Below are 22500 nucleotides of genomic sequence, written 5' to 3'. Positions count from 1 at the left end.
CTGTAAAAGATACATTGTTTTTCCGAAAATATAATTTCAAATACGTGTGATTTAAAGATAATTGCAAATATTTGTAGATGCAATGTGGAAAATGTGAAAAAGTTTAAGAACATCTATCAGGCTCTTTCAAGCATGAATAATCTGATGCCGTTTTGTGGGCCTTAGATCGTTTTTCATGGGCTTTCAGTGAAATTTTTGAAATGTTTTATGGTCCTAAAATAACAAAGCAGAGGCAGGGATTTCTTTCCTCCACAAGTCTTTTGTAACCTAATAAATGAATTGATCACACTGGACTTTCATCAATTTGGTAAAAGCTCCAGGACCCAAAGTGCAGGCGGTAAAAAAGAAAAAAAAAAATAGACAAGTAAGGACGAAACCTTTTATTCCATTATGCAGGAATAAGTGTATCCATAATATTTTTTGCAGTATCCGCCTGTGGTACTCGGAGCTGGCCTTTAAAGCTGCTTCTGTAGAAGAAAATTAAGCTGCACTCCAGTTGGGAGCACATTAGAGATGAGTTTGATAGAAAAAGTAATCATTTGTTGTTCCCATAGCCAGAAACTGAAGGTTCTTCGGTTTTTCTACTGAGCTTTAAGGGCTAAAATGGGTTCAAGAATAATGTGCAGGACTCAACTTTAAAAACAGTTTGAATACTTTTAACTGTAAATGCAATTAGTATTGATTTTTATGAAACAAAGATAATGTTCCAAGGCAGTCTGGATCATATCCTAAATCAATAGCCTGCTGGCAAAGAAACAGAAGCATCATAAAAATGCTAAAACAAACACTGCAAGTGTGTTTATTTCTGCCTCTTTGCTGTGTTTGTTTCCGGATTTCAATGTTTAGAGAGTATCCCTTTGTCACTAGCAGTAAGTGTTTGAATTATACATGAAAACAGCAGCAACAGAGCCCTCCCGCCTTTTTTTTTAAGTCTGTGGTTCTGCACACAACATGATCACTGAAGTCAGGCAAATCCACTGCTGTCGACGCTGTGGTGTGGCCTCATTTGTAAAGCATTTGTTTCCCCGTGTTTAAATCAATATGACTAAGATTTGAACTATATTTTCAGCAGATCAGCACACCCTACCCTCAAAAATCCCAGACTACGTTATTGACTGACAACGCAGTAAACGGTGGCGTGCGCACTTCAAAAATTTTGGCTTCAGAGCAAAGAATCCGACACGTTCCAAGGACACAAAGACACAGAAAACTATTTTGCATATTTCTTTGTTTCATGTCACGTCAGGAGAAGAAAACTCCAGAATGAAAAATAAATGCATTTGGAGTTTCTAGCAAGTCACAATTAAAGAGGCTTGGACAACTTAAGGCTGCTCAAGCCTCTTTGAACAGCGAAGCTCGCAGGAAAGTTGGAAATACGTTGAGAGAAGAAATCAGCGTTGATCAAAGTGGGAATGCTTTCCGCATGAGGGGCAAAATGCAACCCACAAAACAGGGAAAACAAAAGGGAGGAGATGGGAAAATGTTGACGTCTCGTCATGTTGGAGAGACGAATAACAGGAACTGACAGCTCCATCCAGCATCCTGAGGCAGGTAGCACATCCTCATCTGGTGTTTGGATGCGTGTCCAGCATCTGGTTAGTGGTTTCACTACTTTTTTAGTCATTTTTCATTAATCAAAGATTTGAATTGGGGGTTTAAAATATGGAATCAGAATAATTGCACCACAAATAGTCATTATAAGATGATCTAGAAATACAGTGCCATAACAACAACAGCCAGCTTGACAGTCCTGGTGATATTGGGGGTGAAAAAAAACAAAACTTAAAAAGAAAAAAAAAGACAAAATTTTACTGCCGAGGTATAATCACTTCAACAAAAGCGTATTGGAAAATCCAACTTTTAATTTGAAGGCCTTCATTAAGATTCCGGTGGCATCCTTCATGTCTTTAAATTGAGCACAAGTTAAAGTGTAACTAACCCCTTGTAAAAGCAAAACCTCACCCCAGACAAATTGTGAAAACTAATACCAAAGTGGGTGGGGCCAATAGACACAGAGGGGCGTGGCCAAGCGTGCCTGAACAAGGGTGTGGCACTGTTGCCAACTTAGCAATTTTGTCGCTATATTAATCGACTTTTCAGAGAATGTTTCAAAGAATGATTAATTAATAATCCATGACTTCCTGTTTCTCTAAAGAATAAATGCTACAGGACACACAGGTCTATGTTTTACTCCACTGGCCATTCATGAGTGCTATTAGCTATTTTCTGCAGCATCATGGCGTCATCAAGTCTCCTTAACAACCAAGACAAGCAATCTACATGCCAGCTGGCTGTTTGAGACGACTTACAATCAGAAATGTAAACAGAATGTCAAGTGAAGCCATCGTCTACAGAGACTGATCCCTGTTGGATCTGAGACGACTCAAAATGAAAAGTCCAAGATCCCCGTCTCCATCTGCTCTAACTTTGACTGATGCTTTATGAGAAGACTGACTGCTCCTCTTTCTTAATGTGGCTTATTCCCCCCCTCACTGAATAATAATTTTTTAAAAAGATACCAAAGATAAAGGCTGGATTTTCTTACATTTCTGAGTGGGATATTATGCCACTTCAATAAAAAATGTATTTGTTTTAAGGCTTTATACACAACTTTACCAGGGGTTCCAAAGAGTGCTACAAGCACTCTGGCTGTAATGTGATAAGATGGCCTTAAATAAACACTACCACACAAAAAATAAGGAGCAATCTCTGCTACAGTCAAACAAAACATCGTAGGAGACTGGAGACAGAATTGGCACATTTGTTCAGGTGAAGCATCACAGCCACTGGCATGGGCCGAGACCTATTTGGCTTCTGGTTTGATTGATAGGAAGAATTTGTGTCCATTTTCCAGAGGCTTTACTAAGGGCAAGGCTAGTTAAATTGAATGTAACATTTCAGCAACAGGGCGATTCAGAGTGTTATGAATGAAGAAAACATGAAACGGCAACAGAAAAACAGCTCATCTCTTTCATCATAGGTTTAACCACAAGCGTTGGAGCTTTTGGTTTTACTGAAAATTAGTCGATGCTTATATAGGTGGAGCCCATCTCCTCCACCGATCTTAATTACATTTAATCAGCCATTTGGGCATTTTATTTCTCCACAAAGAAACGTGAAACTCAGGACACTTTATTGAATCTCACTTTAGGTTTCTGTAAAAGCGAAACAGTACTGTGCACTAAATGTTTTTTAAGAGAATCAAAACAGGTCATTAGTCTAACCGGTTGAGCAAGATTTGTTTGTTTTTAAAATGTGAAAAATTACAGACTAAAAACTGTTTTTTAAAGTTTACTTTAGTTAATTTAGAGGACAGCAATACTAAACTTATATTTGAGAACACAACCTCATGCAGTTAAAACAGAGTTGTATTCTTTCACAAGTATTGTTCAATGTTTTTTTTTTTATAAAATAAGATTGGAACATTGTAGATCCATTGTGACCTTATAGCAAAATGAAAATGCCAAAATCAGAATCAGACAGACCTTTTAAAGAACTTTAATTTCTCTTTTTGTTCTATATTTTATGTTTATTATTATTAACCACAGTTGAATTGTTCTGCTTTTTTTTAAAAAACATTTGTCCATGAATAAATTTTGACTTGTCGGAGTGACAAATACAAGATCATGAAAATAAACAAACAAAAAAGAAATAGAATAAGTCAAAACTTGTATTTCTGGGGCATATATACAGTACAGACCAAAAGTTTGGACACCTTCTTATTCAATGGGTTTTCTTTATTTTCATGACTATTCATAAGGCAATAAATCCCACTTATTAACCTGACAGGGCAGGTTGACCTATGAAGTGAAAACCATTTCAGGTGACGACCTGTTGAAGCTCATCAAGAAAATGCAGAGTGTGTGCAAAGCAGTAATCACAGCAAAAGGTTGCTACTTTGAAGAAACTAGAATATAAGGGGTATTTTCAGTTGTTTTACACTTTTTTGTTTAGTGCATATTTCCACATGTGTTATTCATAGTTTTGATGCCTTCAGTGTGAATCTACAATGTCAATAGTCATGAAAATAAAGGAAACTCATTGAATTAAAAGGTGTGTCCAAACTTTTGGTCTGTACTGTAAGTAAATACTAGTATTTAACCTTATGCTGGTTTATCAGTCATTAACCCAGCTGCAGATACATTACTGTTTAATCTCACTTAGGGAATGTGTCCCCCTCAATGCCTGAATGCACTTGGTGGAGAGAACAACATGGTGACCGGTTTGAATGTCGCTCTACCAGCTGCCACTCAACCTTTTCTCACAGATTGAAGCACATTAACCAGCAGAGGATGATAACATGGCAGCAGCTGGGTAAAGGCTCATGCAGTCCCAGTATCCAAACGGGGAAACTCCCCTCAATTTTAAAACAATGCTGTTTCCCACTGAACGATGGGAAAGTGAGCGCCACTTACATTTATGGCACAATAATTTACTATTTATTCCCATAGAGAACAGAGGGAGTTTTTTTTTTTCCCTTCCCTTTAAGGCCAAGGGGCGATAAAAGCTACACATTTTCAGCTACTTCACAGCACTTATCGTAGTCCACTGCTCTGAGGGCAGACAGCAGCCGCCCAGCAGACGCTTTCCTCTGACCGACAGTGCTAATGCAGAGCCTTTCAACTGTTTAAATTACATCGAAGCATTTTAGCAGCGACCAATCATATGGGATTGCTCAAATCAAATGTAAAGCGTATTCCAAAATACAGAAAAAGAAGCAGATATTTGTAACGTGACGCTACACGGCAAATCCAGAAATAAGTCAATTTATGACACAATTACCCTCGCAGTTTCAACTTCACCCGGTTCAAATTCTGCTAAATTCTTATATTTAAAACACCTTCTGCTCAATTATTTATCAGTTAATCCAAAAAATAATCAATAGATCAGCCCTACTCTTTGACTGAAAGAGCTGAGCTTTATGTTAAGAGTATTTTTTTAGCTGCAGATGCATCCTTTGCTACAAATGATCAAGCGTTGTCTAAAGGAATACTGCTATTGCATTTTTGGCAATAAAATGTTGTTTTTTTCCCATATAAAAAGAACTGATTTTGTAATTTGCATCTTTCAATGTATTTCTAATATTTAGACCTTCTAATGTTTTCATCCAATTGATCATCAGAATAATCCATTACAAAAATAATCGTTAGTTGCAGCTCAAGATTTTATTGTAATTCACTTATTTCTGCTTTAATTTTATAACAGGTGATATTTATGAAAAATAAACTTCAGCCTAGATTAAGTCACCGTCTGAGAATTTAAATGATGGTCGGTAGATTCACTGCCGTGTTTGCAGACTGTGTTGACACGCGGATGACTCGTGCTTGACGCAGGGCACTCCGAAGCCACAAATCTTACGTGTAATTATCACCAGGGGAGGACGGGTCAGTTCGTAGTTTGCGTGTGTGACATGATCCAACAACATTAGAAAAATGTCACAAATCATCTCCAGAGATGACTGGAAAAGTCAGACATCTAGGCTAGACGTCTGACAGTAACGTCTAGCTTGCTCTCTCCCCCCCATCGCCGCTGTCCATGTTCTGTCTGCCTGGCGCTGAGAAGCAGGAGTGGAAATCTAGCAGCAGAAAAAGCAATCCCACAGCTGAGAACAACAATGTTCAAGAGAAGAATTAGAGGTTTGTTGGATAGCCGAGGATGAAGCCGAGGAGTGGCTGCCAGACTGGAAAGGGTTCATTCCCAGAGTCTTTTAGCAGATTTGTAGCTCTGGGAAAATCAGAGTGGGAAAACAAACTGCGAGACATGCTGGAGGATAAAAATCTGGTCGTATTTCTTCAGTTTCCACTGCAGTGATTTCAGGGAAATCCTTCACACGGATCCCACTGGGGAAATACAGCTGATATGTAAAGCAGAAGAGGAAAAGCTTCCTTAGCAGACATGGCTTATCTGTTCTGACTTTGTGGATATCTCAAGATTTTCCAGCCTGACAAATGAAACCTACTGGATTTATGTGTGATCCTAAACATCCACAGATGATTAGTTTTCATGCTTCATGGTACGGAGAAGGAAGGTCTGAGATTTGGAATGAAATCTCAGAGCTCAGTCATAGTATGGCCTTACAAGAAACAACAGCGAAGGAATTATAACAGATACAGCGCATCAAAAAATATTCATGACGCACAGCCAGAGCTGCGATAGAATGGTTTACATCAGTGGTAACCAGCTCCATTCCTCAAGGACCAGTGTCCTCCATGTTTTAGAAGAGTTCCTGCTTCAGAGCAGCGTTGACAAATTCTTCAGAAATCTACCAACTAGCTATTTTAGAAGAACATCAAAAACGTGCAGGACAAAAACATCAGGACTCACTTTGGACATCCTGGTCTACCAAAATATATCTTTCAGCTTCAACATTTTCAGATTTCATGGTTACTTCTTGCTCCTGATGTTTTTCTTTCAAGATGCATACCCTCGGAGCAAAAAGCATAAAGTCGCTGTGACACAGTAGAGGAAAAGAAAACTAAACATTTATTTAACCTCAAGAGTGAGTTTCAGTCCATTAAAGACATTCAATCTTTTGTAAAAGGCAGCAAACATGTTGTGCACCAGCGAATGTCCTCCATCCCTCATGTCGGCGTTACATATGTGGACATAATGGCTATTTCTGTTCCAACTGTATCCCTCGAAGAGAAATTAATGGGGGCAGTTTCAGTGCAAGCTGCTCTTCATCCAGAAAGCTCATTCTCCTTCAGGGTGTCAGGGGAGACAACTTATTAAATGTGAGCTATATAGCCTTGTTGAGACGACCGGAATTAGAGGGAAATGATTATACCCTTGTAGCGCTGTAGATTGAGAGGAGCAGGCCTCAGTGGGTGTCGCGATATCAAGACAATAAAGCCGGATAAGAGTCAGACCCAGATGAAATTCCTCACTAAGATCGTTCACTTTCTGTGTACCAATGTCGACATATGGCGCTGTGTGTGTGCGCGTGTGCATGTTTAGTTATTTAAGACCTTTTCTGGTATATTCACTAACCTTTTGAAGACTGATGGGCCTTAAAGGGGGGCAATGCCCTCATGGCCCCCTTTTGTAGGGTTACTCTGCAAAAACACTAAATCTGACTAAGTATTTTAGGTCTAGACTCTAGTGCAAATATCCAAGTACACTTAAGATAAGACAAAACTAAGTAAATAGGAGCTTGTTTTAAGTTCATTTATTAATATTGATGAATATACCAGTTATAAGTGAATTAATCTGCCGGTGGAATACGACATTTTCCAACATTTTTCCAGATTATTTCAGTTATAATTTATACTTTTCATCAATATTAAGGAATTGTTTACTTAAAGGGGCAACAAATTAAAAATCCTAAATATACTACTCTGTGTCATGAGTCTTTGATAAACAAGCTTCACTTTTTCAATTTAATGTAGACAAATGAAACTAACTTGACTTTCGTTTTACTCGGCTGCACCTGTATATTAAAAAAAATGAACTTCGTAAATGCTACGTCGCAAATTGAAGACAAGATTATGTACACTTGATAATCCATTTTGCTGCATGTGCATGATGCAACAGCAAAGCTATCACCTGCCACTTCAAATGAATAATTAGCCTGTGAAGTCTAATTATCTTGTACAACACAGCACTCAAGGCAATGAAAGCCATGCAGGTGGTGCATTATTTCTGACAAATTACTTTCAAGCATTTCCAAAAAGGAAGGCGCGAGCAACAAAAGGAACATCTCCAGCACAATGGTTTGTAAAGAGCATGCATCGTCATGTCTCAATTTAAACATTAGATTAAATAAAGTAGCCGTTTGGTTTATTTTCAGCTCAACTACCCAACACGAATGGATGGAAAACAGAGAAAAAGAAAAAGATTTCGACTTTCACTGGTCATGGCGATCTGGATCAATTGCATTAGGGTGAAAATGAAGTTGTCACATTGAATGAAAAGACACCAAGCAACTTGTTCCAACACTTTGTTCAAGCTGTGTGCCCTGGGGGGTGAAAGATGAAAACGAAGAGCACATAATCCACTGCATAATTGAAGATGTTCACAGGTTCAAACATGTGACATCAGTGAGAAGCAAAACATTATGAAAACTGTGACAAGTGAACAGAGACCTCCATACTGCAGCGGCAATAAATGTTTTCTTCAGATTAGATGAAGAGGGCTTAGATGAAGTTCTGCCTTTAAACGCAGACAAGATTATTGAATCAGATCTTATTCATACTCCTCAATTGTCCATGCAAATCTATTCACAAACACGAAACTTTGTTAGACCCTCAAAGTTTCAATCATTCAAAAAAAGTCATGACTGACACAAAACTACGCTGGCGTTTGTTGCCTTTGATTCATGATTTGTATGTCTAAGTGACTGTTTTCCTTTTTATTCACTCTCTGGACAAAAAAAGCAGTCAACACCTGAATTTAACAAAGCAAACGGAACCTGCTATTGGATAATTGCTGCAAGAATGATTGTCTTTCAGCTGGCAAACGTTATTTCACCCAAATTGATGCAATGAGAAGCTTCTCTTTCCATTAACCACCATGTGAAAAGACACATTTAGTGGAATAGATGAAAGACTGAAGGGTCAGATCATTGGAATCAACAGAGAAAATGTCTAAGATGTAAAAACTGCTATAACTGGGTTATCGTATCGAGAACCGTTCATCGTATTATTAAAACTGGAAAGAAAAGTGAAGAACCGCCACCTCAGAGGAAGAATTGTGGTTGGAAAATATTGGATAATTGTGTTTGTTGTTGAGGAGAACACCAAAGAGAAAATGACTTGGATAAGAGCCACGTCTATGACAAACATCAGGAACCATACTGCCTGGTTCCACTTGGAGGCGAGTTGAGAGAAAAAGTGATTAAAAAAATATATTGGTTATTAGAGAGACAGATTTTACCGACAAGTGAAATCTAAACCTTTAAAGCAACATTGTACTACATATTTTAAAAAAAGTAATATTGCGTAAAAGTGCTATTTTTTTGCCAGTCATCTCTGAAAGTGAAACTCATTATTTAGAATAATTACCAATTACAGATCATAAAAAGCCAAAATTGAGTGAATACGGCAGAAAAGGTCATTAATGTCACACCCTAATCAGATCATTAACTCAAAACACCTGCAAAAAATTCCTGAGGTTTTAAACTGTCTCAACTTTGGGTCAATCAGCAACACAAACATGGGGATGACTGCTGACTGGACAGAACAGAGTTATGGACTGCCTTTACAAAGGGGGGAAGACACAAAAACTGACTGCTAAAGAAGCCTGTTGTTGCAAAGTTCTCCGTCCAAACATATTAACAAAACATTGAGTGGAAGGAAGAAGTGTAGTACCAGCAACCCCTGAACCAGTGACATCAAAGGTGTCTCATATGGGGCTAGGGAGAAAAGGAATTGGACAGAGTTTTTCAGATGAAAATAAATTCTGCATTTCATTTTGAAATCACAGCCCCAGGTTTCACACGGAGCCGTTTGTGGTTTTATCCGGTTACTAGGGCGACACGTCTGAGAAAAATCCAGCCAATCTGTGCCTGCCGTTCTGAGTCAACAAACACTGGGATGGTAGAGCCCTTCTTCTGTCTGTGAACCAGCCACCATGTAACTCAGTGACTGATTGTTACCCTGAGATTGTGCACTTCCACTTCCTCCTTCCTTGCAAGACAGAGGAAAAAGGTACACCTAAAATTTAACAGCACTCTGAACACTTCAGGAAAGAAACATTTCCTCACAGCTGAGGAGAGACTCTCACAGTAATCCAGCAGGGTTTCTTTTACTATATTATTTAGTGATTTAAACTCAATTAAACATACCTTGAATGATTTTAGAAGTGTACATATCAACATAATTGATCATAAATTTGATTCTTTGAAAAAACAATTTAATCCTTTCAGGTTTTATATGATGAACACTCGACATTTGTGACAGTTTTGGCAAATTTTACAAAAGGGTTTTGCCCTTAACAAGACAAACTGCAGCAGTCAATATGTTACCGTGAAAGAACAGGTTCAACTTTGATTTCAGGGAAGGAAAACAGGACAAAAACATGAGAAAATCTCCTTTTAGAGGAGACGAAAAGAAATCTTTTACATCACTATTTGTGAATTGCCTCACTTAGATGTGGAGGGGGAAAAAAGCCAAACGAGCCAAAAGGGGGTTGTTGAGAAAGCCTATATTATCCAGTAAGCCTATATTCTATGTTATATTCACTAGATGTGGGGCCTTTCAAGCAGAAAACCAAAAAGCAGGGCTTTCAGCACATTGACCCTTATGCGTTTGAGCCTAAATGCATGAATGCCTCAAGGATTTTAAACATTTTAAGCATAAAACCGCAGACAACGTTCAGCTGGGAAAATAAATGGGTAATGCACTGCAAAGAAATTAATGTACTAATTCATGCAACTGAACAAAAAAAGTCTTCCAGCTCAAGATCTTGCCCATCAGGCTACATCTTGTGTGACTGGTGCTTTACAAAAGGTTCGTTTCATCACTGATAAAGAACAATACAACAGAAGAGATAGCTTTGAGCAATAAAACAGAATAAAAAAACTCAAGTGAAGCCCATTTAAAAGGTCAGTTTCGATTCTACTATTAAAAAGCAGATAAAACTATAGTAGTTGTAACTATGCAAATAATTGAATCGACTAAATTAGATCTAATCGATTAACTGATAACGTTTTAGTGTAGCAGTTTGGCTGCCACACAGCTGAGGGCGCCACTGATCATCTTTAAGCCGAGAAACCAAACAGAGAATGCAAGAAGCGCCGTATGTGGTTCTGTTTTGAAATGTACAGTAAGCTCCTTATGTTCTCACCTTGAATAGTGTTGATTTAACCGTCAGCTCAACCAAAAATGATTGAGGTGCTATGAAGGCGAGGATGTGATGATGACAGAGGAACTGAAGGATTATGTAGAACAATTTTAATAAGTTGAGGGGAGGAGGGGATGATGCAAGTTTTATATTGTGAGAAAAACAATTTTCGGTTTATTCAGTCACAACTGACTCAAAAAAATGTTGAAATATAATGCTCTTTTTTATATTCATAAAAAATTTAGCCCTTTCATATTATGGAAAGTCGGCCTGCCCTCTTGATGCAAAAAGAAAGTGACCATTTATCAATTAATCGTTAGTTGATTGATAAGATCAACTTATCAACCAACTAATTAGTTAATTTATCGATAACTTGCCTCCCTAGTTGTAACTACATCCAGCCTCACCTGAAAACATTAGCATAATAAAACTGAAAACAAACAGAAGATGTGTGCATATTGGCTTTAGCTCTGAGCACAGGAAGAAGATTATATATGTATCCACTTCTCTGCACTCCATCTTGTTCTTTATTACTATTTTCTGAAGCCTGAAGCAAATGGCAAAAAAAAAAAGTCCTGCTTCATGTGCTGACTGTGAAGAGCCAGCTAAATATAAAAACAATATGCTTCATTAATGCAAACACAAACAAACGTGACAGGTGCACCGCTAGCAATCCAGCTTCTTGACATGGCCAGCCTCGAGACAGAATGACTAAACAGCAGCTTTAACTCATTAGCAGTCAGAAAATGTTAAAGCACGAAAGCCAGCCGCAAATACAGAACAGTTGTGCTGAAAAACTTAAGACAGAAACAGAGAAGAGGTTTAATTTCTCCTCATGTACATCAGGAGAAGTGTGTCACACTGCCGCTTTTGTCTCCGCTGTGAGCGCCGCTGGTGCTGGGAAGGTTGCCAGCTGCATTCAATCCATGACTGGACAAACGCCGCTCCTCGTAGGCACGAGCGAAGAGGCAGACGCGCCCACTTACATCACTACATGCACCGATGTAACGGTTAGACGTAATCCGCTCAATCCATTTACCCCGGGTCAGCCGCAATGTCGTCTTCCTGGAGCGCGTCCAGCTCTTTGTTCTGCAGTCTTTTTGCTTCTGGCGGTGAACCAAACTGGATCAATTTACATATTAGATAAAGACGCACGCGCCTCTTGAATGTATGAAATGCTGCCACTGCTTCACTCACATGGAGATTAACCTGTTGATTTGTGCATGGGCAGCTGCTGGTCAGGGTGTGTACTGTTCCCCTAAGTAAAATTCAAGCATTTTCTAACTTTTTTAGTGACAGACTAATAACAACAATGCAAATGAACTAAAGAAGACAGTTTCAATTCCATATTATATGACATCATTAATACTATTCAAAACTGAAGTGTAAAAAGAGAAAGCAAATACAACTTCAAAGGAACTGAATACAAAAACGGGTTTAGAACAGCAACAATGGAAAGATGATTTGAAAAGTCAATATGATGAAGCAATATGACATTGACTAAGGTGAAGTTTTGTTATGTATTTTTGTTCATTTTTGGAGTATTTCATATCTGTAATCGACTTCTGAGCTAAATGGCTAATTTTCTTTTTGTGTGTGCAGATATGAGTTTATGCTTCTTTCTGCTCCTTTTCAGGAAGGAAAAAGAGCAGAAACTATTCATATTTGTTATTGACTATATGAAATAAAAAATAAAATGAATATCATTTGATAGTATTCTACATTCTACAGCAGGGACAAAGTAAACTGAAACTATAACAACATTTTATGTGTGGAAATATCTCTATACGTCTAACTGGTCTGTGAAATTTGCAACAAAAAAAATCTAAATTATGTTTTTATATGTTCTGGCAATTAGAAATAATTTTGCTGATTGTAACTAACTCAGATTAAGAAAGATTAAGTCTGATTTAACTTCAGACAGTGAGAAAAAAAATTGCAGGTGTCTTGTCTGGTTTCAACTTTAAATAATGCTTTCCAATTTTAGCCTTTTAATGAAACATTAGAGTGGACTGTTTTATCAGACTCTGTACTTTGAATTTCAAGCACTTTCAAGAACTTTATGCAAAAATCCAGAACTTTCCAGATCTAATTCAAGCATTTTCAAAGATTTCAAGAACCCATACTAATGCTGCTGGTGCTTTCCTCTCGTCTCTGAAAGAGGGAAGATTTGTGTTTTTATCAATCATTTGTAGAATAAAAAAATTCCAAAAAACCTAGGTTGGCGTTTAACATTTCATTAATCTGTCAGTCTATTGGCAAAATGATCAGCAGAATTATGGAAATAATTACGAGGTGCAAACCCATTAACATCCCTTCTGTTTTAGCGTCCGAAGGTTTATGTCTTATTTCATATACATGCATAAATTTTACAGCTAGAGATGGCCCAGAAGGCAATTAATTTCTTCTTCTTCACTCAGATCTTTCATTCATATCAGCTCCATGAACGCTGCTCTGCCTCTGACCTCCAAACCTTTACATGAACAGGAATGGGAAAAAGTAAACCAGCAACATTCCACCTACAGAGCAACAAATGACAATGAAATCTTGCCCACAAATCTCTGTGTGTGTATAAACCTAATTACTGACAAGTGAAATACCGAGCTAATTAACCATCATAAAAGGAAGTGAGGCAGCCAAGAAATCCAAACTATCCTAAATCAATATGGAAATTATCAATAAGGAAAATATTCTGGGAATCAATGTGCAAACTGAACTTGAGAAAACCAAGTGAGTGTGAATGCATGGTGTGCAAGTTCTCAAGAGTCGAGAAATGTGATTCAAGTTCATTCAAGTTTGGATTTAATTGTTTTGGATCAAAGACAGGATGTGGCAAAATGTCTGCAACCAATGCAGAAAGCATGCACCTTCCAACAAAACATGCTGCACCAAAGGAAAGTAAAGATAAAGTACAGAGGACCCCAAACAGAAGAGTCTGCTGAGCAATGCAAGAATCGCAACTCTATTCCCAAATTCAACTATTCATTGAATTCTCTGTGGAGCAACACCAAAATACCATTCAGAACCCATCCAAGCATAGAACAGATCAATGCGTGGATGTGCCACAACTTTCCTCTGCTGAACAGAAACAAAACTGAAGTTATTATTTTTGGACCTAAAGAGGAATGATCTAGGGTCAATGCACAGCTTCAGTTATTACAGCTGGAAACTAAAGATCAGGCCTGAAATCTGGGAGTAGTGATGAACTCTGACCTGAACCTTGAGAGCCACAGAAAGACAGTTACAAAGTCGGCCTTCTATCACCTGAAGAACATTTCCAGGATTTCAGGACTGATGTCCCAGCCAGATCTAGAGAAACTCATTTATCTTTAGTTGCACCGATAACTGCAACAGTGTCTTTTTTGTCTTTGCGTAAAAAGAAATCAATTAGACGGCTACAGCTGATCCAGAGCGCCGCTGTTCTCACTAAAACCAGGAAGATAGAGCACATCACCCCTGTTCTGAAGTCCCTACATCCATTCCCAGACTTTAAAACCCTGTTAGTTTATAAATCACTGAACGGTTTAGCACCACAATACATCAAAGATATGCTTTTGTTGAACCAACCTTCCAGACCTCTCAGGTGTTCTGGTTCTGGTTCTGCTCTGCATCCCCAGAACCAGAACCAAACCTGGAGAAACAGCATTAAGCTTCTATGAAACAAAAAAACTGGAACAAATTTCCAGAAAACTGGAAAACAACCAAACCACTGAGTTCCTTTAAATCTAGACTAAAAACCAACCTGTTCAGAGTTGCCTTTGAAACATCATAAATGAAACAATCAACATTCTCATGTTTAACTAGGACATTTGAGAAAATGCAATGCTTCAATTGTTGACTGTGTGTTCTATGGCTTAGTATGTTTGTGTTTTTATGATGTAAAGCACTTTGAATTGCCTTGATGCTGAAATATGCTACACAAATAAACTTGATTGATTGATATATTAATTTTGCACATTTTAAAAGTGGGGTTCCTAAGTATTTGCGGATTTTAATTATTCGCAGGCATCAAAAATGAGAATGAAACCTGACAAAACTAGCACTGAAGATCCCACTCTGAAGTTATTGTTGCAGCATTTCGGCTACCCTGTAGAAACAAATACTGACAAAGTAACAGATAATGTAAAAGCTTTGCAAATAAGAAAGTATTGCTATCCAACACAGCTAGTTGACAATGCTAATGTTGACTTGGTGCTTGAGATAAAAGGCTGTTTGTTTTTAAGAAGTCTGGGTTGCATTTTATTATTTCTAGTTAAAACTCAAGATTAGAAAACGGAGCAGAAACACAAAGTTTGTGGTCTGTGAAACCTTTGCATCATCTGTCAAAACACAATGAAACTCAAATCCAGCAGGAAAACCACAACTTGCCGGCTGGTCAAAAACGAAGTGAATTTTTTCACACCGACTTCAGGTTTGTTAAAACAGAATTGGTTACCATTGAAAAATAAACATTGGGATTCTTTGTCTTCTCAAAATATTGTCAAAATTATATTTTGTTCTTGCTAGTATCAAATCATCAGCTCTGCTAAAAAAACAGCCACTTCTGACTGATCACGAATACTGTTAGGTCTTTTCATATCACCAGCTGCTGTTAAAGCATCCTGCCTAAAACACACGTCTAACTCCGAATCACAGCACGGCTGATAAATACTGATTAGAGATCAGAAATGTCAGTCGACTTCAAAGTGGTGTTCACCAACCCTGAATGTTTATTACAGAAATTAATGTCTGTTGCCATCTATAAATCAGATTTGTGCAGATAAGAATTCTTCAGGCATCCTCTACAATCATATAATACAAACGCAGGTGAATCAAACATCTAGTGGAAAATATGCTTTTATTGATGTAATGTTATGGTACAATGGTGGTTATCTAACTGCAAAATTCAATCTCTTTTTTTTTCAACCACTTTTTAATAGAAATAGTTACACCATTTGAGTTTTAACACTGGAACCTATTTAATGGAAAAGCTCAACTGTCCTCTATGAATGTAAAAGGTTGACACTAAGTATAGGAAAAAAATACTTCGTTAAGGCATCAAAGTGCTTTAGGTGCCGGTTTGGATGCCATGTGGGGCATTACACAATGACAAAGATACAAATTTTATTGGTTTAGATCTCAGCTGTCCCTCACTGAAAAGGGTGAGCTTGTACTAAGAAGGATATATAGGAGATGGTTGAATATTCTGAAGTTGCAGTAGACCCAGCGGGGAAACAATGACACAGGTGAGATTATATATACACAGGGTCAGACAAGGAAATAGTAAACTGCTGGAACCAGTTACCAGGAAAGTGTGACACAAGAGGGCAAACTAACCAAAACACAAACAAACTAGCAGGAGAAATGGCTTGTGGTCTTTTACCCAAGACTAAAGAGAAATCCTACAACCACTAAAATCTGTTGCTACTCCACTTTTGTTTAAATTTTGTGAAGAAGGAAGTAGCACTTAGTGTCTTCTTCAGAGGTTTTTATGTTGTTTCTTTCTGTGGTTCTTGGTGCAGCGCCACCACAGGAAGTGGGGCAGGGGAGACCAGTTGCTCAAAGGGTTTGGTTTGTTTAACACAGAGAAATGTGAAGGCAAACTGCAGCAGCTGGGAAAAAAAAACATAAATGTTGCAATTTTGGTCCCCAATACAACAGAGTGTACCGGACTCTCAGGTGAAAACACCCTTAGGAATCACATACCAATCACAACTTCTTGGCGTTCCTTTACCTAGGAAGAGAAATGGGAGTTTCAGCTGCCAAAGTTAATCTTGCAACGTGGTTACAAGAGTAGGAACCCCAAGTTTCTGGGGACCAGAATTTCCCTGAAGACCTTCTGCAAGTTGGTCTGCCAGCCACAGACCTAACCGTACCGGCATTTAACGATTTAAAAAGTTTGTTGTGGGTCGTCCTGCATTAACCTAATCAGAATCTGACCACAGGCTGGGGTGGGATTTGGGTAGACAGAGCGCTGCAGTGTGCAGCAGTCTCAACACAACCATCAAGGAGAGAACATGTCTTACAGCACATATAAGCTTGTCTTTTGTGTGACAATAGTGAAATTGAGGCAACACTTATTAAAAATGAAAAGCATAAAATAAAAACGTCGGCACTCTGTGCTGTAGAGTCCAAGGGTTGGTTATGCAGCAAATGTGCACGTATGAAAGGGGAAATTGCATTTTGTCTCCGTGCAGCTAATTCTGATTGTGGATCCACAAATGAGCAGACTACCCTGTGGGGCGCCACTACTCAGCACTGCTCTAATACATGCCTTGTAATGACACTTCCAGCCCAGTGCTGTAAACAGGATTGCTTTGAAGAGTGGGACACTGAAGGGAAGAAGGAAAGCGATTGGTCCCCAGACATTTCCAGATCAGAGGGATGTTTTCTATTGCGTCTCACATCTTTTTGTGCAGCGTATTTCAGCCTATGTAGGACATATTGTCATGTACATTTGTTTATCAGTGTCATGAGAGCCCTTGGAGTAGCAAGAAATGAGAGAGGAGGAAATCAGAAGGAGGCGGATGACAGGTGCTTAATATGTTCCGAGTCTGGCTCCCAGGAGTGGGTTGGTATTTAGACCACAAGTCCAGTCCAGAGGACTCCAGCAGAAATAATTACCCAAATGGTTTCCTCATCAACCAGTCAGTCTAAGCTCGTAAAAATAGTTTTTGATCCTGCGTGCTTAAGCTGAAAGAAATTCAAACAAACCTGCTGGCTCTTCTAAAAAACAAAATACAAAAACAAGATTATGAAAGCTGTATTTGTGTCTGAGAGAGTGTATGAGGGGTTGCGTGTGCGTGTGTATGTGCGTGTTTGGTGGAAATCAGAGAGAGGGGGGAGTGTGGGGGTCATAAGCCACAATGACCAATCACAACACCAGCTGCCTCTGCAGTTGCATGTTACAGAAAATGAGCACAATCACGTTTAGTGCAACACAACCGTGACACTGAGGAAAACAAGAAAAGAAAATAAAGACCAAATGAGCGTCTCCTTACTCACCACATGAAAGCACCGCGGCGCAGATGATGGGAGTCCATCTGAAATCCCGCACACCTGACATGGTAGAAGAAATCCCAACGGATGGACCTTAAAAATCCCAGTCGTCCCAGTAGTTTCGGATCCTGTAGTGGAGAAACAAAGCTTCGCCTGCGGGCGCGAGCCGGTGCGGGGTTCTCCAACTTGGATGATGCGCAATGGACAGATGTGTATCTGGGCGCGTGACAATGCGCTGTCGAGGTCTTTCCAGGATGAAATACAAATAAAACAAATAAATAAATCGCTAGAAATGCATTAGAGTCCAGTTTCAACGTTGCCGGAGTCCGGCAGACGTCCGGTTTCTTCCCACAAATGGGGGATAAAGTTGTTTCACTGGTTTCATGTAAGAAACTCAGTAAGCTGCTCCACGCGCTCTGCAAGGAGAGCCGATCAATTCACCCCCAGAAAATGATCAATTTCAGGACACGAGTGGGGAAATTGACGCGCGCAGCGGCTTCAACGCAGGACTCCCGCACGCCTTCTCCACACAGATCCAGACCAGAATCACAATGAAGACGAACAGGAATATTTCTTTTTTTTCGTTCTGCAACTCCCGTGTCTCCACTCAGCAGAAATTAAATAGAAATCATTTTCTAGCACAAATTATGGAGATGGTTAAGAAGAGCAGCGGGGGAAAGGGGTATAAAAAGAGGGGGGGATCGTATGGATCCGCACTGCTCGGGTTCGGCTGGCACCGACTTCTCTAGGTTTTTATTAACAATCCACAGCGGAGACAAGAAGCCGGAACACAGTCGGAGCGGAAAGAGTCAAAGCTGCAGGTTTAAATAATCCGAGGAAAAGAAACATGGGGTCCGGTTCGGTGCTGCTTGAAACACAGCCAAGTCCGCAGAACTCCGCGTTTGTTTTTTTGTTTTGTTTTTTGGTTTTTTTTACTCCCCTCTCTGGGTCTCTGTGCGTGTGTTTTAATCCCAATTTTTGTGCTGCAAAAAGCACGTCTCAGTTGGCACGTTTCGGCGGGACAAGGAGCCCACGCGCACGCTGATGGTCACGCACAAGCTCGCGCGGCCAGGTGTGCAACTCCGCTCCCAAAAACAAGTAAACGTGCTCACCTCGAAATGTCCAGAGCCGCAGCTCAGTTAATCAAAGTGACCGCAACAGATGGCGAACTTCCGGTGGAAATGTTCAAAATAATGTGCACATTTTTAGAAACCACGCGAGGTTTAGAGTTTTACCTAAATCTGCTCCTAATTTGGGGGAAATATAAGTATTTTCAATAATAAAATAAAAATGGGTTCGATTATCAGTTCCCCAGTATCATTTTACATACACCAGTAATATAGAACACAAGGCAAAATGGAACAAGAATAAAGGAAAATTTGTATATTGAAGATTACATTGATATGAGTAGCAATTATAAATTATTACCTTACTTTTCAGTTTCACTTGTATATCCCCGAGTTTAGAACTTTAATTATCATCATTCTCCTCAAGTATGGACATTAAGGACATTGAAAATTAATCAAGAGAGCTTGACATATATAATTACCATTGCATATAAAATAAAGTAGCAAGATATCTAATAATACACAGAATCCCTTTACAATGCAAATTTCGAACATTGATGATTATACCAAATATGTTGTGCATTTTAAATAAAAATACTTTCTTGAAAAATGATTCTTAACTAGCTGCAGCCTTCTTAATTCAATCAAATTTGATCACTGACACAAAACGCATTCGCTGTATGAAAGCTTTGTCTTTATAATAGGTACAGCGAAACCGCTCATGGGTTTGGCTTTTATTTTCGAATCCACGTTGCTGATTTCCGGTAACACCCTTATTAGGCGTGGTGTGCTTTACGTACCTCAAACCTGACATTATGGACTGAAATTAATCACGTGTTCTTGCCTGGATCAAAAATCGTTTCCCTTTCACTGCATCGTTATCTGATAACCTGGTTAGGCTATTTATGATGTTAGGTTTAAATTAATTTAGAGTAAAGCAAGAAATTAATTTGTCCATTTGCTCCTATTTATATTCACTGGGATATACAGGTGCATCTCAGTACGACAGAATTTCAGCATACTTTTATAGAAACCAAAAAGAAGAAAAAGTTAATTTATGTAGAAAATGAGTTTAAAAAGTTTGTTCCATCCATCCATTCATCCATCCATCCATCATCAAACCTTATGGGTCATGAGGAGTGCTGGTACCTATATCCAGCGGTCCATTTGTTATATAGCTAATAAATGTTACGTTTTTGTTTAATTTTATTGATTAAAGCTGAAATGTAATGAAAAATGAAAGGCCATTTATATATATATATATATTTATATATATATAATATAAAACGCATAAGATTAATTTAAATATATATATTTTTGAACAGCAAACTGTTGTTTAAATGTCATGATTGTATCAGCTTCTTGACTGTATTACCTGATACAATCAAGAAGAAAACTGTAGTTTTCCAGTAGTTGTCTGGTAGAAGGTGTGATTTACTTTACAAGGAGGGTTAACCTCAACAAGTTGCCACAAAAGAATCTGAATGTCTACAGAGTTGCATTCAAGCATATTAGTTGGAAAGTTCATTGGATAAAAAGCTGACACAGAAAATAGTACACAATCTAAGGGGATTGTTTAGTGGAGGAGGTCGTGAAACAAAGTTGATTTGAGAGTTTAGAGGAAATTCATAAGACATAATGATTCAATAATTAATACAAAATTAGTTTTGATGGCATCTTTCCTTTTCTAATTTCTCTTATGTATTATTATAATTAAATTCACAAATACTTTATTAATTCCAAATTGAAATATAAGGATTTTGCAACTGATATGCAATTTTCTTCAAAGATTTGTTGTAGGTACTGGTGGTTGAAGGCAGTGTTGTATAGTAACGAAGTAAAAATACTTCACTACTTTACTTAAGTATATTTTGGAGTACTTCATACTTTCCTCGAGTATGAAAATTTTTGATGACTTTCACTTTTACTTCACTATATTTCCGAACTTAATTGCGTACTTTTACTCCGATACATTTTCAATGTGTGGTTTAGTTACTCGTTACAAAAAAGCAAGAGAGAGAAACAAAGTGTTTTGATCCCACCTACTGATTAGCAAGTAGCAAGCAGGCTACCGAACAAAGTTGGTAGCCTGCTTGCCTGGGCTTGTTCATCACCACCAATAGGATACACCTGTTTCGCTTCTCCCATTAAACACAAAGCAAGTCTCGCAATCAGCAGCAGCCACATGGAGGAGGAGACGGAGACCACAACGACTGCAACTACGTCGGACACGGCTCCAGGGGAACCACCAGCTGGTGATAGGGTGACCAGACGTCCTCTTTTTCCCGGACATGTCCTACTTTTCAGACCTAAAAAGATGTCCGGGGGGAATTTAAAAATTGTCCGGGATTTTGGTCAATTGCCTCAAAACACATTACATAGCTTACAGTGCATTGTAGGGCACTGCGCACGGCGCTGCGTGTCACGTAATCCCTGAGCCGCGTCAGTGGGCAGCAGCGCACCCCCCACCCTCCCGCTCCAAAGTTTTCTGGGGTTTTTTTTCTTTTGCATAATGACCAGTTGTGTGCACCACCTACTGACTGTAGCATTGACTGATTCACTGATTTGTGAAGTAGAGTAATCGTAACAGCTCTTTTTCTTCATGTTGGCCGCATTTTCTGTACTATTTATTTTTCTCATTTTCAGCACTGACCTTACTTGAAGGGAAAACTTAAGGCTTACAAAAACTTTGTATTTTCTGTCCTGGAGGGTTTACTAAGAAGCTGGTTCAGTGTAAAGCAGGTTAAGTTAACCTTGTGCTATAGGTAAAGCACCTCATTTTCTTAACTAAATGATGCCTGCAGGTATATCTATTAGCAGGTTTAATTTTGCCTGCACTTGGTTGGGTACATTATTTTAAGTGTATTTGACAAGTTTACCAAAATATAAAAAATGTCATTCAAACTGCATTTGCTTTGTTTTACTTTTTACTTGTACTTTTCATTACATTAATTGAGTACATCCTTTTTTACAGTACTTTCCATACTTAAGTACAAGAAGTTTCAGATACTTTAAGACTTTAACTCAAGTAACATTTCAGTCAGTGACTTCGACTTTTACCAAAGTCGTATTTTGGAGAGGTACTTATACTTTTACTTGACTCTGAGATTTCAGTACTTTATACAACACTGGTTGAAGGGCAGCAAGATCTCCTGCAGCAGTCTGTATTACAGCACATCCGAAGAAGCCTCTGACTGAAGACAGATTGTTGTATGACGGTTATATATATATATATATATATATATATATAACAGACTGCAGAGGGTGAGTGTTAATTGAGTTTTATTTTATGCACTTCATCTTCCACCAACTCCCTTCATGGCTGAGGCCTTTATACCACTTTTGTTAATTTTATACACTAATGAGTGCCAAAGTTGAAATGAGGGCATACACATCATAAAGTTTGATCTGATAATGGCTGGATGGTGAAGGATTTTATTGGCTGGTGAGAGAGCTCATTTCTGAAGATTAATGTAGCAAGAAATGTTCATTAATGAAAAAAAAGAGACCTCCACAATGTCCAGTTTTTATTAAAATTGTACAACATTACAAACTGTTGACAGCTGCTCAGCCTTTTGAGGCTAATGCAGATGCAATCAGTGCTATTGCTTACCAGCCGATGTATTTTTCATCAGATATTGAGAAGTTTAACAATTGATAATATGAAAATGTT

General features: G+C 38.5%; 1 protein-coding gene across 1 annotated transcript in view; it reads right to left on the bottom strand.

Annotated features, from left to right (window-relative positions):
- Positions 1-18907, bottom strand: part of tmem132e (transmembrane protein 132E) — a 432688-nt gene extending 413781 nt beyond the window's left edge. The window contains exon 1 of the mRNA XM_028031671.1: positions 17767-18907. Coding sequence (XP_027887472.1) covers positions 17767-17827 — 61 coding nt within the window. The 5' untranslated portion in view covers positions 17828-18907. The remainder of the gene's footprint in view (positions 1-17766) is intronic.
- Between the last annotated feature and the right edge of the window lie 3593 nt (positions 18908-22500).

This window comes from Xiphophorus couchianus, chromosome 11 (genome assembly GCF_001444195.1).
Source record: "Xiphophorus couchianus chromosome 11, X_couchianus-1.0, whole genome shotgun sequence".
Lineage (NCBI taxonomy): Eukaryota > Metazoa > Chordata > Actinopteri > Cyprinodontiformes > Poeciliidae > Xiphophorus > Xiphophorus couchianus.
This window is presented reverse-complemented; position numbering and strand designations above follow the sequence as displayed.